The following is a 17,153-nucleotide window of genomic DNA, read 5'->3' on the forward strand; positions in this document are numbered from 1 at the left end:
GTAAACATGCTGCTTTAAAAAAAAAAAAAAAAAAAAAGAAATCAAAAACATAGGTGAATTTTAGTATAGCAGTAAGGTCCTTTGAGATACAACTCTAAGTGAGAAGAAAAACTTGTTTATTTCCTAGCCTGAAGGGTTACAGTAGTGGTGGAGCAAGCAGTCCATTTCACCTCCACCCTCCCAGCCTGGGATGGAACAAGTCTTTGAACAGATTAAAAACAGCTAAAAGGGAGTTAAAAGAGACTCTTTCCTTGCCATGAGGAGTTTTGCAAAGCACAGGACAAGTGAAGAAAACGGAACTTATAGAAGAAAAATTCCATTACACCGGGACAAGAGAGAAGAAAGAAATCCTTTGTTATTTAGAAGAGCTAAGTTTTCATTTCAATTCTCAGAAGTTGAGAAGTCGAGCAGAGTGACACACTGACAAAGTGACTAAGGAGCCCATTCCTCCCCGCCCCGACCACCACACTCAGCAGACTGCGAGCACAGCTGGAGCTGCGATAAGAAACTGCTAAATGCTCCTTACCTGCCCTGGCCTTGATGGCTCTGGCGTTTGCCAAACCTCTTTGCAAAACCAAATAGAAAAGGGGGGGGGGGGGGGGGGGGATAAAATCAAATCAAACAAAGAGGAAAAAAAAACAAAACCAAAAAACCCAACCCAACCCAGAGATGTTCCTTAAAAGCCGACAGCAACACATAGCAACTGCCAACCAAGCAGATCTTCCACGAGATGGAGACTTAAGGCACTTACGCTTGCCCTGTCAAGGGAGACGATTTCAGAGACTTCTTAAAAAGACAGCAATTCGGGTTAAAAAATTTGAAATAAACCAAAACGTATCAGCGCTTTAAAGGTTAACAGCTTCTGCTGAACAACATGCGTTTATCCAACCACGTCCTAGTGTAGTTTTTTCAGCCCCGAGACCAATGAGCACAGCTAAGAGGAGGGCCTTGGGATGGTGAAGCGGCTGAGTTACCCCCTCCCCTCTGCCTTCCTTCTTCTCCACCTCCTCCTCATGATTTTCTTTTTTTTTTTCCCCCCTCTTTTTTTTTTTTTTTTTAGTTTAGTAAATTAATGCAGCAAGAAACTCCCAAGATCTGGCGAGTCCTAGCAGGGGAGAGAGGGCAGAGGGGAAATGAGATGCATTAGGAGGACACTGAGCCACTTTCTTTCTGAGCACAATGGGAGTGCTTCCCAAGAAACTTCCCCTTCGCTCCCCTCCGCTCTAGCCCTGAGCAATGGGACACCTTCCCTACAGCACCAATAACTTATTTGGGAGGAAAATAGCCCAGGAAGCAGGGATCAACAGCAGCCAAACGGCGGGCAGGAAAGCGGCACAACTGGGACTGCAGCACGGCTCCACACTGACAAATTCCTGTGGATGTAATTAGGAAGACACCGCGGCTAGCAGCGGAGATTAAAGCCCTGGGTTGTTGAGGGTCGCGTCCACCCCCCCCTCCCCTCTTACCCCCACCACCCTGATGGCAAACCTACACCCCCTGCGTCTCCCCCTCTCTCCAGCCTGATGTCCGGAGCGAGATCCCGCTGAAGGGAGATTTCGGTGCGGGAAGCCTGGTCCTCCGGCCCCGAGCACCACCACTGCAGTGGCGGTGGCGGGGGCACAGGCGGAGCGGAGGGACGAGCCAAGGCAGCGCCGGAGCGGAGCCGCCGGCCGCTCCGCAGGCGCCCGCGGAGCGCCGCGCACCGCCGCTGTCCAGGGTGCTGAGCGGAGCCGCCCGCCGGCCGCTGTCCAGGGTGCTGAGCGGAGCCGCCCTCCCTGTCACTGTCCAGGGTGCTGAGCGGAGCCCTCCCGGCCTTCCCCTGCCCAGCCTGCCTCGGGAGGGGTGGCTCGCTTCCCCTACCGATTCTCCCCAAGTGCCGGGTTACTTTATTGGCCAACCCCACCGGCCCACCCCTCACGGAGTACAAAAAAAAAAAAAAAAAAAAAAAAAAAGGAAAAACCACCACCAAAACCAGCAACAACTGGAAAAATGTGCAACGTCAACGCGCTCGGAGTCTACGTGTGGGAGACGATCGTTTTCTTCAGGTAAGGCTCGGCTTTACGGGAGGAGTGTGTGCGCACCGGGCGCTGCCGGGGCCCCAGGCACAGGGCACAGCCCCTAGGCACAGCCTCAGCCTTAGGACCGCGGCGTTCCGCCTTTCTCGAGCTGCCTTTTCGCCTCCTCTCGGTTCTCCGAGACTGGCTACCGCACAGCCCCGGGCTCGGGACTTTCCGCGGCTTTGGGAGTTACTCCGTTTAATTAGGACCGCAATCTCGCTAACCGCAGTGCTGAAAACACCGACCCCGGCTGGTTGCAAAGTGACAACTAGTGGCGGCTGGGAATGCTGCACTTGAATTTGCCCGGGTAAATATTCCCACCTCGCCCCCTCCCCATCCTCAGATTGCAGTTTAAGGTGAGTTCCGTAGGATGCTTTCACTGCTTAGCTGTGTAGGGCTCCTATTCAAGGAGAGCTCACCTTATCTCTTCAGCTTGTCACTGAAGGCAAAGAAATAATCTCCTTCCTTCCCAACTTTTTTATTTCATGTTGCTTTCAGCATCCTTCCCTTGCAGAATCTAAGTGAAAGCCAAAGGGGATGCGGGGAGCTTTTTATAACTATATCCCTTAGTACCCAGCTGTATTTTGACTGTTTTAGATGTGCTCAGTTTGTTAAGGCTAAGGTAGGAGAAGGAACAGTTTTAGTCTCAAAGAATTGTTTCTGGTCCATCTCACCTTGCAGTGCTTTTATTAAATGGAAAAAAAAAAAAAAAAACCACAAAAAACAAAAACCAAAAAAACAACCACAAAACACCACCCTGAAAGGTAAAAGCTCTTCTTTATTTGTACAAATAACAGAGCCTGCTATCAAGTGATAGATGCCAGACCAATTCAATTGGGGAAAAAAAAAAAAAAAAAAAAACCAAAAAAAACCAACAACAAAAAAAAACCAAACCAAAACAAACAACCCACAAAAAACCTAAACTGCTTTCATGACCTGAACTTGGTCATCAGTCAGAATTCATTTCAGTTGCATGGCTCTTACTTCTGCATTTCTCTGTTTTACCAAAGTCTCACAGTTTAAGGGGAAAGAACAGAGATTATTTACATATACATCATTGGTGTAATACATATTATTTTATGAATCACAGTAGCAGACCTGCTGATACTGGCCAGACTTTTCTAGCTAGCAGTCTCTTTCCTTTTGAACACTAAAGTCTTTCCAGGCATACAAATTGGGATATCCCCACTTCTTTTGTATTTCCACAGAAAATCAACGACAGCAAGATTGTAGTGAGAACTCAAAGCATTTAATGTCTATATGTTAGGTAAGCCAAGAGAGAAGTTCTAGAAATAACTAAAATCATCAATATCTGAAGAGCAATGCACAATATCCAATACTTCAGAGCCATCCTTTGTTATCTTATTCAGTCACAAGTGTATAGCAGCACTGCACAATACAGTGGGGTGGACTAGCAGGAGGCATATGTCTGTGCAATGAACTCTTTAGTTAAACAACATTGAAGCATAGAGATAAAAAACAAGATTAAACAATACATAAGTGCTCTGAAATGATGTCCATAAATAAGCTAGAAGGCAAAAGGAAAATTTTAAAAAAGAATACTCCCAGGCTTGAGTTTCCTATGGCCCTGGCACTAATGCATCTATCTGACTTTCCTCTCAACTGCCTGAACAAGTGAAATTGGTACTTACTTGTCTTACTGATCCTGTTCTATGATGCACACTTATGCATCATCCAACACATGCAAGCACTTACAGATTCTCGGCACGTCAATGAAAGTCCTGAGGATTAAAAACCTTGGTAAACCAGTCCTTTCAGGTTCTGATGTAAATGTTTCTGTTATAAATTATACGCATACACACACACGTGCTACATAGGATTATGTCATATTGCATACAAAATGTATTTCTGGAAGTCTGGTTTCCCTGAAAATAATGTTTAAGAAAATTTTTAAATGCTTTAATTACAGGGAGTTGTTAAAACCAAATATATATATGTGTGTGTGTATATACACACACACTGCAATCATTTTCCAAGCAAGGGGAAAAAAAAATAAAATAAAAAAAAAAAAAAATCAGGAATTCCTGCTCAGAACTGACTCTAAGCAATGTTTCTCTTTTTTTTTTTTTTTTTCTCCTGCTTTGTGTTATGTGTTCAATTTATTACAGGCCAAAAATCTACCAGCCTTTCTGGTCCAAGAATAGCTTTGCTATTTCAGTTTCAGTAAGTGAAGTTTATTCATTAACAGTCATTCATAAATTTAGTGTACCAATTACTCCTGCACTCAGTCATATATAATGTTTAAAAAACCCACAAGCTGATAATCCAATAATCCATAATAGAAGTATGGATTGCTTTAAATTACAGGGTGTACCACAATTTATTGCCCGCCTGTCGAAAATATTCTGGAGTCTATTATATGTTAGCACATATATAACAAAAACAAAGAAAAATCCGAAGTCCCAAAGGAAAATTAGATACAGCCAATATAAGAAATGACACTAGATCTGTTGCTTAACAAAAATGTCCTTCACCAGCTTTTTAAAAAAACAAGACCCTGTGGGAAAGAGTAACAGCTGCTGTGTGAATGCAAACATTATGCTATTGCCAATATGATATTTGTTGCTGTTATAGTTGGGGTGTTTTTGAAGGAATTTGTGGTAAGCGGCTTATTCTGATATATCTTTCTTTCTGGAAGAGCATTTTCCCTTTTGCTACCTGCCTTCTCAGACTGCAGACACTTAGCTGTGACTAAGACATTTACTGAGAACCTGGACAGAGACAGGGATGGAAACTGTGATGGGGTGGGAGATTAAGAGTCTTCTAGCAGACTGCTTGACCAACCCTTCCTTGCACATATTTATGTAAGGCAAAACGCTATTTCTTTAAAATAAAAATAGATTGGACAATATTTACACAGCAACTTCCAGATGTCCTGCTTATATCTGTGGAGACATATGCAAATGTTCTCCCAGAGTCTAACTAGACTTGCATATTTGTGCCCTGGTGCAGTTATTAATTCCTTCACACAGAAAAAAAAAGCTACCCTTACCCTGTGATGATCTTGCCCGGACTTTCTGTTGTACTGTTGCATTTTAATAGCTGTAGTGGTCCAGAAACATCACTGCATAAACCTGAGGTAGGAATGCACCTTGTACAAGGTAGGACATAAAAGACAGGCTAGAACTGGCACGTCACCCAACTGGACACTGTCCTGTGAAGCTCTGAAATTGTTTGGGCCTGATTCTTGTCCTAAATGCACTTCTGTGTATCAGGAATCAGCAGCATGACCTTCACTGACTCAGGGTCAGAGTGGGCCCCTTCTGAACAGCAATCTGTCAGCAAGCAGGAGTGATTCAAGGCTACTGCTCTGAGTGATTCACAGGCTAAAGGTTGCTGCCAGCTTCAGACCCTACCAGACTGCTCTAAGGAGCATTTTTATATTCCCTCCTGTCAGTAACAGAGCTCTTTGATTCCAGTTTTTAAAACAGTAAGAAGATGCCATTGTGAATATGATGCATCTTAACTTTGTTGAAATTCAAGTCTCTTTTAGGAAAAAGTGTCTGTGAGATAAAGTAGGTGATGGGCGAGCTGCCGATTTCAGCCCCTTGGAAATACCACAAAAGAAAAGGCAGAGGAAGGAAAAGGAGAGTAATGGGCATGTTATCTCCAAACCTTCTGCTACAGCTCTGCAGTGCTAGACAGCATTAGAGAGGTACCTCTGAGTGAAGTATAATACTAACCAGAGAATTCCAGAGTCACAAGATAAACAACATAGCAGATATTCTCAGTAGTTAAAGAGTATTTTCCTTGTGCCTACTAAAATCTACTAGAAGTTGTGCCTTATGACCTGTTGTGCCTCTACTGAATCTGTCGGCTCCTCCACAAAATAAAAATGATTAAGCAAAGACTTGGACTAGATGGCTCTAAGGACACTCTAGTTTCTTGGGTCTGCAACCTGTAATAGCTCCATTAGAGACCCTACTAAAAGGGTTACGTATTCAATATTTGAAAATGTGATGAGGTAGACAGTTCTACCTAGAAACCCTTATAAATCATTCCACAAAGGAAGATTAATTTGGTATCATCCCAGTAGAAACACAAAATGTTTGAGACCCTGCCTTCCTCAGGGACTTTGATGCACACTTCCATCCATCTGTAACAATTCACTTGCATTGTAGGCAATTAAGACAAATCAACATAAAGCACGAAAAACATTTTCTAGCGCAGTCTAATCTTAACCTTCCTCTCTAAACAGCTGCTGTAAACTCCAGACCTGCTCCTTGGATAGATCAGAACAAAAGAAATGCTTCAGAAGTGTCTGGGCAAAACCCATTTCCCCACCCCATTATGTTGGGTGCAAGGAGCAGGAAAACCATAGATAGTCACTGTGGTTAACAAAAACAACAGACAATGTTGCTGTTTCTCACATGCACTAATAAAATGCCCTTTGTCTCTGAGGCACTGGTGCTGCACAGGTGTTAGGTAATACAGACCAGCTGTCCACTTTGAGTCCCACTGAACATTACCCTATACTGCAGCAAGCCCCATTGGCAGGACACGTATTTACTGTTCAAATACCTGAAGGAAGCTGCTTCTGGAAAGAGATCAATATGTGGAGGGAATCATAGGATCCTGTCTGTACACGTAAGAGCATTAGATCATACGATTTATCTACAGAGATTTCAAGAACAAGAATCTAGGCATGGGAATTTGGTCTCCACTTATTCCTCTTCTCCTGTGAAGGAGGTGTTGGAGACCCTTATGTATGAAACAAGTCAGCAAAGGGCCCTCTGACTCGAGTGTCTCAGATATAATAGCATAGAGTGAAAGCCAAGAAGCTCATTCTCCTACTGACCAAAAGATTCAAATCAAAAAGGAAAGCAGTTTAAGCAACAGCCCACTGCGGTTCCCCTGGTCTTGGGCAAACACTTTCCTTGCCAGCTTATGAAATTCATCTCACCAAATCCTCATGAGCTGACCTGGATAGAAAAGGATTCCAACATCTGAATTAAGATGTTAATCAATGTCCAAAATTAAATTAATTTATTATCCCAATGATCATTCATCTGTGATAGAAAACCAGCAGAGAAGTCTGTTCTCAATTCATCCTAGCACGCAGGTTAAAAGGGCTCTCCAAATTTCAGTATTGAGAACAAGATGTCAGACCACCTAATGAATGTAATTGCTATTTAGGTACTGATGAGAGACAAGGGTTTTAAAAAATAAATCATGCTTTTAAATCACAATATCCAAATCAAACCCACAACATTTAAATATGTCAAATCATCTAAATCTATTCACTGAGTTTTGCTTGCTCATTTTCTATAACCAGGAGCTTTTCTGAGAATCCCAAAGTGACTAGTATTCAGACAACAGATAGGCTGATAATGCATTTTGGCTTCTTTCACTTTTATTTGCCTGTATCAGCTCTCACTGTTGTGACACATTAAGTCAGGGTTTCACTATTTCCAGTAAATTACCCTCTTGCTATCATTACCTTATATACTTTCTACTGACCCTTATCTATCAGCAAGAGCACAATGATATCTATGCTTACAAAGTATGATTAGACTTGTGCACCTCACACCTTTCAAGAAAAATGGCTCATCACATTCTTTCACATACTAAAAATATCATTCCAGCAGACTCTCCCCACCATGGTATGATTCAGTTTTTTTGACTGACAAAAAAACCCCAACCAAACAAAAACAACACCATTCCAAGAGGTTTTGGTAATTTCCATCTGGAAACAAAACAAAAAACTTGGGATAAATGAAGCAAAAAGGAAGGAGCGAGAGAAACAGGAATTCCTCCTGCTGCTCCAGTGCAAGGCACTGGAAGGATTACTAGCTGCCATGACCAGACAACTCAACACCAGGCTGGCTGGCTCCTGACTTCTAGACCTACTTACACAGTCCAGATTCATTGCACTCAGCATAATAAAATATTGCTAATTCAGCAGGTCAGTTCACCTTAAAGAGGAAAAAAACAAACAAAAAAATTCACCTCTTCTTAGTTTCTCTCACCCTCCTCCCAATGTAGCTAAACAATTTACATTTGTGTTTTCGAAGCCAGACAACAGAAACCATTTCCCTCGAGGGGAAGTGGTTTGCATTGGTATTTCTTAGCCAAACTGATCAGTTGGTACAAAATGATGCAGTCCCCTTAACCTCTTGGGAAACTGCTGATCTGCTCTAGCCAGTCTGGTCGTGGAGCTGCACACTTTGATCCCTCTGGTGCTATAGATCAGGTAACACACCTCAAACTGCTCCCAAATCTCTCCTGATACCTCAAGAGACTGATGCACAGAAACTGGAAAATAAAAAAGCAAACCAGAAATATAGCTTTTGTCCCCTCGGTAAGGCTAAAGCACAGAAAGGGCCTGCAGAGAACAGAAATAGATAGAGACAGATGCACCCGTCATTTACACGCGCTGAGCACTCCCCATTATGCAGACAATTATTTCATCCATATAATGCACCATGGTAAGCTGCTGATTTGGGGACTGCACCACATCTGGCTGGTACACAGACACAGTTGGCATCCTGTAAATACATCTCTGCTGGATCTAAGTGCCAGTGGAGAAAAGCAGGAGAAATCTTAGTTTACCAAACCCCACAAAATTTCAATTTTGAGAAGGAGGGTGAAACAAAAGAACACACTTTTGCACCTGCTTTCGTTTTGATTTCTCCTCCTTCATCCTTCCACTATGGCTCACAGCACGCTAGGAAAAAGACAACAAAAAAAGACAAAAAAATCCCAAATGCCTTAGCAGACAGTCAGGGAACTCTCTTGTTTTTATCAGTGCCTCATTGCAGGGTGAGCAAAGAGGGAAAAAACTAACAAGAGGTTGCCAAGACAAGGAGTGTCGCATGCATGGAACAGCAGGGCTTGCAGTGCAATCAATCATCACACACGCTGCCTTCAGACAAGAGCTGCCGAGAGCAGCTCCCCTCATCGCCTGCCCTGCGAGCGATGCCTGCCCCTGCCACCACTCGCCCAGAATGCAGATCCTGTCCCCCAGCCCCGGTGGGGCTGGAGCAAGCACACAAATCAATAAAGAGCAACAGAGGTGGAATCAATGGTGGATCAGACCACAGTCGCACGCGTCTGGTTCAGCAGCAAAATGCAGTTGAGACAGGAATCATGCAGAAAAATCCAACAATATTCGTGACTTCTCACCTGTACCCAATTTCCTTTGATTTTTTTTCTCTTTTATTTCAGATGATGCAAATAAAAAGACGCTTTGTACAAAGCCCCAAGAACAGGCCCCTCCTCCCCGTTCATGAAAGTATAAAACCTCCAAGCATACAAGGGTCAGCTGTTAGAAGCACCCTTTAAAAAATCCTTAGTTCCAAATGCCCTTGTTGGTGCCAGGATCCCCTGTGCAAGATGGGTCCCGTCCCCATTACAGCAGGATCTGTGCACCACATGTATTACCACAGTTGGGAGCAAGGAAGCCAGATGCCCTGAATTCCTGGGTGAGGCAACCTTTTCTTATCTTCTATGAACTGCAAAGACAGGCTGTGGACCAAAAAAAAGTGACTTTTTGTGGGGTTTGTTTACAATCTTGTCTCTTTATTCACTCCCAGTGCTTTCACCCCCTGGAAGCATTGCTGAGCAGAGCAAGAGTTCCCGGCATATCCACACACACACACAGAATTTTTTTTTCCTGCACCAGAGCTCCCAAGATGTGATTTACAAACCAAAACGTGTGCGTCGCACCTCTCCTGCCACCCCACATGCCTGAGAATCACAAGTATCCTCCATCTTCCAGCCCCATCCATCACGCCCTGACACAGAGCTATGGGCTCAGAAATCATCTCCCAGGAGCACGGCTGACAACGTACAAGCCTCATCAAACACAGCCTGCTCTCCTGCACCCACACAGGCCCTGCAGCACTGCCAGGGCTGAACAGATGGGGGGTTTTGTCAGGGAGCTGAAGAAACCAAAGTCAGAGGACAACCCGGGTGGGGAGGAGAAGAGCCCTCCTGAGCAGGAGATCCAGAGCTTAGCCATTCATTCCAGAAGTTACATTTCATCATAATTCATGAATAAACTGATAAATTACACCAGGAATCACAGGCAGCACAGAGGTAACATTCATCTCCAGCAGGGTAATGGTGTTGCAATGGCAACAACTAATTCCATCAGAAAATATCAAAATGAGCTCTCTTATCGTGCCACTCATTTTACACAGTACAAAATATACACATCAGAGAGTCCCAATTCTACTGTGAGACCCACGATTTTGTAGGTAGGTTATGCTCAGGAGGCCTTTTGAAAGGATCTGTAGCCAAAAGTTTCAGAAGATAAAACTCACCACCACTCTGCACTGCATGTTATATCTCTTTTAAGAGAATTCTATTCATACTACCTCTGATTTATCAAAAAAAATCAGTTACAATATTGTGATTCAATCTTAACAAGCAGCATAAATCCTTAAACTAAAATCTAATTTTTAAAAAGCTGCCGTAGCAAGCTATTTGAACTGATGAAAATGCAACTGAGAGTGCGACTGCAGAGCTATAGATAGAAGAGCATCCAAGATTTCTCGTAATTCTCTGACTCTTGTCTGGTCTGTGATCTAAAGCCTTCTGACGTCAATTGAGGTTCCCACCACAGCTCTCCATCCAAGCACATCAGTGGATAGAGTATCGTTACCTAGAATGTGAAGCCTTGTCTTGTAAAGACATTTTTCCCCCATTTACTGCATTCAGGAAGGTTGTTTATGCATAACTTTAAATTATCTGACTAGCCCCCCTGACTTTAATGGGAATATTCAGTGTGTGTGAAGCTAGACACATGCTTTTGTCTTTGCAGGACTTTTTTTTTTTTCTTTTATTTTTCAATGAAAAATTCAATTATAACTTTTTTTAAAAAAAACCCTTTGGTATACACATGTGTAAAAGTCAATGCTGGTGTTTTCTGGATTTATTTCACAAGTAATTAGAACCTGAGCGTTGACTTTGCTTCTCTATTGTTTATGTTTTCAAGCCTATCTCAGTGTCTTAGGATCATACATCTCCAGAAAGTTGTGCTCCAAGAACTGTGGATGCTTCTGGAAGAGGCGTTAGTTGAAAATGTCACAAAAGAAAATGCATGTGGCTCAAACCCGAATTTAACACACACTTTTTTTTTTAAAGTAAGCAATAGGCAAGAGTGACCACACAACATGAGAGTTCCAACCACAGTCCTTTTAAGAGCAGGGATCTTGCATGCAACTGAGCACTATTTCCATGCAATTTGTTGATCTCCCTGTGTACTTCCCATCTCAACTATATACAACACGCAGATTTTTCCCTTAACCCCCCAGCCAATTGTCTAGTCATTTATTATTTTCTTATTTCTCCATCCAGGCAACATCAGCAATTGTTGCAAGGGCTGGTGTCTTTCCATAGAGTTAATCAGTGTAATGGGGATGTTTTATAGTTCTGGACGGGGTGTTTTGCCATATGGCATAGGAGCGACGAGCTGCAGGAATGTGTCAGTGGAACACAGAGACATCAGAATGCTGCAGTCTGAAGAAGAGATTTTTCTTACTCTAGTAAAGTTGTTGCAGCTTTCCCTGGATGGGAATGTTCACAGAGGGTTAATTCCCCAAGACTCATGGAAAAGTGTCTCCCAGCTCCTCTCCTCCTGTACAGCCACAGGGTCCAGTGAAACTGTTGTGCAGGACCTTTGAGAGTGTTTTGGGATTCTTTGGGTTAAAACTTTAACTGATTACTTCCTGCGACTACTGCAATGCAGTTACTTCTGGTGCAAAAGCTAGAATTGGTTTAAACAGCTCACAGCAACAGAGCATAACCATCCAAGACAGAGATGGCAACATTTAGCAAGCCTACTTTTCTTTCCCATCCCCCTCCTCCTGCCATGAATAGGAATAAGTAATGGCTTATTGCCCATTTCTTTCCCAGAGTAAAATTCCTTCTTGCATGTTCTTGAATTCCATATTTCACCAGTTTTGCTGTACATGACTGGTTTCCTATCCTGTCCCAACATCCAGGTCTGCTCCATGCCTCTGTTCATAACCTCTCAGTTGAATTAAGAAAAAAAACAAGTCTGTATTTCTTCCCCACCTCCTGGAATCTGCAAATTCACCCCTGTAGCACACCCCATGTCCATACTGCAGGGACTGTAATTACTAGCAGTTGAGCATGACCACATGGATTGCAATCAGCACATCTGTAGCACTCAAAGCTCCTACTCTGCACCATGCTGGGACAAAAACAAAGCATTGGGACTCTCCTCCCCACATACCTCCACTCCTCTTTTATCCTGTGAACCTCTACTGCTGTAGGCCGGGAATTCAGACAAAGTGACAGAGAAAAACATGCAGACAATGAGTTTCATCCTTTTTAATTGAATTGCATATCAATATTGATTGTGCTATTCATTTTGATAGTAAATCTAATCATTAAAAAAAAGCCTGCTTGCAGCCTCTGCCAAGCCTTCCCAGGCCAGTGTCTGGCAGCATTTTCCTCCAGATAACATGTTGACGTTCAGTCAGAAATAACAGTCTGTGTACAGAGTTTAGGGCTGTCCCTTTTCCTTTTCACCAGGAAAAAAATCTCTTGTCTGTCCTTCCTCCCTCTCTCCAGCTGCTGAGGACAAGATGGAGACAGGCAGCGCCAGCATCAGCAGCGCCTGAATACAGGCTGGGCTCTGCTGAGCTCCAGTCTCTGCTCAGGGGACTCTGTGCCCAAGAGGCACCATCTCGGGGACCAGGGAGGTGGTTTGGGAAGAGCAGGGGGAGAGTTACCACGAAGGACATGATGCCTTTTTGTGCCCAACCGTCTGATGTCCTCTCTGTGACTACACATCTCAGAGCCTGCTGGAGTCAGTAAAACTAAGCTGGTGAATTCTCCTGTGTCCCCAGGAGCCCACACTGCTCTAGCCTGGCTTTGAAGGTAACTGTGGAAACAGTTATATTTGTCACCTCAGCCTGCCTCAAAGACCTGGTGGATATTCCTCTCCTCTGGGATATCTGCTCACAGAAAACATCACATTTGACAAATGTGAGAGCCAGCTCACCTGAACACTACTCCCAACACATCCCCGACAAGCTTTCTGGCTTGCATTGTGTTTCAAAAACAAGCAAACAAACACCCCCTTCAGAAACCTTTGCTGAGCAGCATTGAACCAGGAAAAGTGATCAGGTATCTTCTATTTCCCCAGCCCACAGAGTGCCCAGAGGAACGAACCCAGTGCTGTTCTCCTGAGCCACTGATGTTGCACCAGTTTATCTCTGCAGGGACCTGAACCTTCCACACTTTGCAGAGATAGATTTCCTCTGCAAACACTGGTTTTGCAACAGTTTATGTTTCTGCTGCCAGACGTTATTTTTTTACCCTCAGAATTAATGACTAACGATTAAATTATGACAGGGGAATAGAGGCCCCATGCTAATTAAGTTCCTTCATCATTGCTCTTCGGGAAAAAAAAAAAAAAATAAAAATCAGTAATTCTCAGTATCAGCATTCAACCAGAATAGGGCAGTTTGTGATGTTGGACTTAATTAGATGGACAACTATGGGCACAGCCAAAGAAAAAAAAAAAAAAAAAAAGGCATGAAAATATTGCAGAAGAGCCATAGAAATGGGGGGAGAAGGAGAAAACAGCCGACTGGGGAGCCGGGAACAGAACAAACTGACACATCCAGACTGTAGAAGAGCCACTTTCTAAACCAAATAACTCTTTACAAGAATATATCATCTGTTTATAAAATTATAAAATAATGCCGACAGAGCAAACAGTGCCTGTAGAGGCTGGGACAAAACAGTAATAGGTATCCTGCAAAGCCTGACTGCTCTGTTTTGAGGAATGCAACCCTGAGCAGTTGGGCGGTTCATCACCAGCTTCCACTTTCACGTGCCTGCTAAGCGGGCTGGACCTGCCAGGGGCTTGGTGATGTCTGCTCACATGCCAGCATTAATAGCACAAAAGATTATGCTGGTTCATCGACCCTTTGAAGGGATCTCTTCCATTGTTGTTGCTGTGATGATTGCCCGATGGCACTTCCTCAGCCAGATGCACTAGGGATTACACCCTCGTAAATAAAATAAGCTGTTGTCTGGCTGCTATTAAAATGCACCAAGATGCTCTCAGCTCAGACAACACTCTTGCACCAATGCAAACTACATCCTCAGTCGTTCTGTTACATGTTTTGCCTCCTTTTGTTTATTCATAGATTATTTTTTTTTCTCTGAACCACACAACCACCCACCTAAATATCCATTTCTCTCCTACCGTCAATAATTTTCAAATCAATTGGCAGTTTTCCCCTCTCCTTGTCTCTGCTGGACCAGGAGATGGACAGTACCTATGGGACTTTCAAGGTTGCAAGAACTAAGGAATGAAGAAAATCCCAGAAAGCTCTCAAGGCAGCACACACGGCACTGGTCAAAACACACCTGGAAGACAATAGGAAAAGCTGATAGCTCTTTTGGGTGCTGTCTGAGATAAACTGGCATATCAAAGCTCAATTGTCACAACCAGAATGAACACTCCAGAATTATGTCAGATGCAATCCAACCCTCCAAAGCGTGGTGGGGTGGGACAGCCTCTCTGTAGTTCCCAGTGGTGTTTTCTACTATTGCTTCTGAGCTAGAGAGCAGACACATCTGCCTGATGCCCATAGAGCCTGCTGTCGGAAAGGCTTTGGTATTCCATCATCCCCTACTTTCTTGCCTTTTCTTGTTAAATCTAGAGCGTGTGGGGGGGAAATTTTAACAAGACATTTAGTAACCAAACAGAAACTGGAAGAAACTCAGAACTCATCATTCTTAGGTCATTTGGGTAACAATGCAGCACTCAAACAGAGCTCCTAAAACACACACCAGGAGGCACGAGATGGTCTTTGACAGTTTTAGCACATCCAAAAAGGTGCTCAGAGAAACTGCTCACAGGGATGGACGTGAAGCTGCAGAACGCAGCAGGGCTGTGAGAGGGTGACCCTCTCCCAGATGCCTGTGAGATTCATTTCTCTAAATACCTACTTCCATGTAGGAACTAAGCCCGTGAAATTAATTTACTTGCAACGTTGATGCAGAAAGAATCAGAAAATGGGACCCAAGGAATACAGCAGACTCAGTCATTGGAAGCGAAGTGAACATATTCAGAACAGATTTTCACACTGAGTTTACAGGAAAGCTGAACACTGATTCTGCTTCTTCACCTAATTTTTAAAAATAAATGCCAGGGGAATTGCAGTTTCTAATTATCTTTTTGCACTTAAAGCTTATTAGATTTGTATTGTCTCTTCCCTCCTGCCCCCCACTTTTCCACTTCCATATACTTCAAGTCTACAGTTAATGAGAAGAAATCACTCTATTGCACTATCTGGCATCTTGCTGCTGAAGTGGCAGGAGTCTTTGGTTACCAAGTCATTTGTTGCTTAATTGAAATCTTCTCTCGACTCATTGCCATGCAGACACTCTATTGGAATGCAATAGTTGAGCCCAGTATTGATTGTTCTTCCATTCCAAGCTTTCTTCTTCTGCATTTGCAATTCAATTGCACCCTGTTGTTTTCCTTCTAAAGAAAAAAAAAATAATTAAAGAACATCACCCATTCCACAGCCTCATTTACCCCTGAAACACACTGGTTTGGCTTTGCGTAGTTCCTTAGAGCAGAGACTGGGACAGGACAAGAAATAGCACACGGTTAAAGTAAAATCTAAATTCACACCTTGTCAGATCACATCCAAGCATGAGTGTGCATCAGCCAGCTCAGATAAGGTCAACTGTGGGAGTGGACTGTGAACATATGAAGGGTGAATGAAATGAAATACTGGTTTTAGACTCACTAGGAGTGATCTGGAACTTCGCTCTCCTCTCTACTGCAGAAATGAAACAATTTTTAACAGTTAAAAATCTAGTAGTCAGAGAATCTCAATACAGTTGCAGCTTGCAAAAGAAGCCAGACTGCAGCTGTGAGTTTGCAGGATTGAAAACCAAGGCTTGGCAAGACATCACTTCTAACACTGGAAAAGAGAAGTCAATGCGATACAGGTTATACAGATTTTGAAATTATGACACCCAAGCCCTTTTTTGAATCGCATCCATTTTTAAAATCCTGGGGAACTTGGTGGTTCAGAATGCTCTTGTCAAGGCCTCATGTGGATAACATTTACATCTGAGGTCTCAGCTCAAACCTGTATTGTCTGAACAGGTCTTTGGGGACAGGCTCACATTAACACCATGCATAATAACCATCTCTAAATTCTTCCCGATAGATCTTATCAGTACTTAGCACTCCTCTTCTGAAAGACAGCAGTTTTGGCTACTTCAGAGTCTCTTGAGACAAGAAATGAAGAACTTCCCAAGGTGACGTCCTCATGCTGCAAGAGGACTCCATGGTGTCATTTGTGAGGACATACGGAGCTAAATATCTTGTGTCTGTTGTAAACATGCTTTGACCTCTCAGGTGCTCTGATACAGCGGCTTCCCACTGTTCCCACAGAGCCTTTGTACTTCGAATTCAGGAGTTTTTAAAAGGTGAAGCAATAAGCCTTACTTCCTCCTGAGCAGCTTTCTTTGGCTTATTATATATTTGCATTGCAATACTGCCTGTAGGCTTTAACCAGCATCAGGCATCTGAACCTTCAGGCAGAGACAGCTCTTGCCTAAGCACACTGCACGTCACCTACGTGGTTTGGGGTTTTGGGGAGGGATTTTTGTTTGGTTGTTTTTTCCTCTAATCTAGGCAATTTTACACCTCACTTTCAGCCTGAGAACAGATCTGTGTTCAAGTAGAAACCATATAACCATAGGGAAGGAACCGAATAGTGTCTATTCCGGTCTTGGAAAATGAAACCTCCCTGCAAAGTTGAGAATGAGCACCTCGTACCAGGGGCCACTTGTTTCTGTGTAGATGGCAACAACAGGGACTTTCTAAACTCAAATCATCACCTTGCAGATCTTGCACACTCCCATGGGCACATTGCCAACCTTAGATTTTCATCTTCTACAGATAAATGAGTCATTTCACTCTTTCTGCCCCAGAAACCATAAAGGTCCCACAAAGATTTCATTTCCTTTCATCCTGGACCCAACAGGAGTATCATTTCAGGATCACACTCCAGACACCTCCCAGTCCAGAGACTGTGTTGCTGTATTGAACTCAGACCG

The 17,153-nt window shown here is 43.4% G+C and overlaps 1 protein-coding gene across 3 annotated transcripts in view; it reads left to right on the top strand.

The window, feature by feature from the left end:
* Positions 1 to 1,951: 1,951 nt before the first annotated feature.
* Positions 1,952 to 17,153, top strand: part of GLRA1 (glycine receptor alpha 1) — a 40,433-nt gene continuing 25,231 nt past the window's right edge. For all 3 annotated transcript variants that reach the window (XM_074915783.1, XM_074915784.1, XM_074915785.1), the window contains exon 1: positions 1,952 to 2,045. In XM_074915783.1, the coding sequence (XP_074771884.1) occupies positions 1,990 to 2,045 (56 nt within the window). In that variant the 5' untranslated portion in view covers positions 1,952 to 1,989. The remainder of the gene's footprint in view (positions 2,046 to 17,153) is intronic.

This window comes from Athene noctua, chromosome 12 (assembly GCF_965140245.1).
Source record: "Athene noctua chromosome 12, bAthNoc1.hap1.1, whole genome shotgun sequence".
Lineage (NCBI taxonomy): Eukaryota > Metazoa > Chordata > Aves > Strigiformes > Strigidae > Athene > Athene noctua.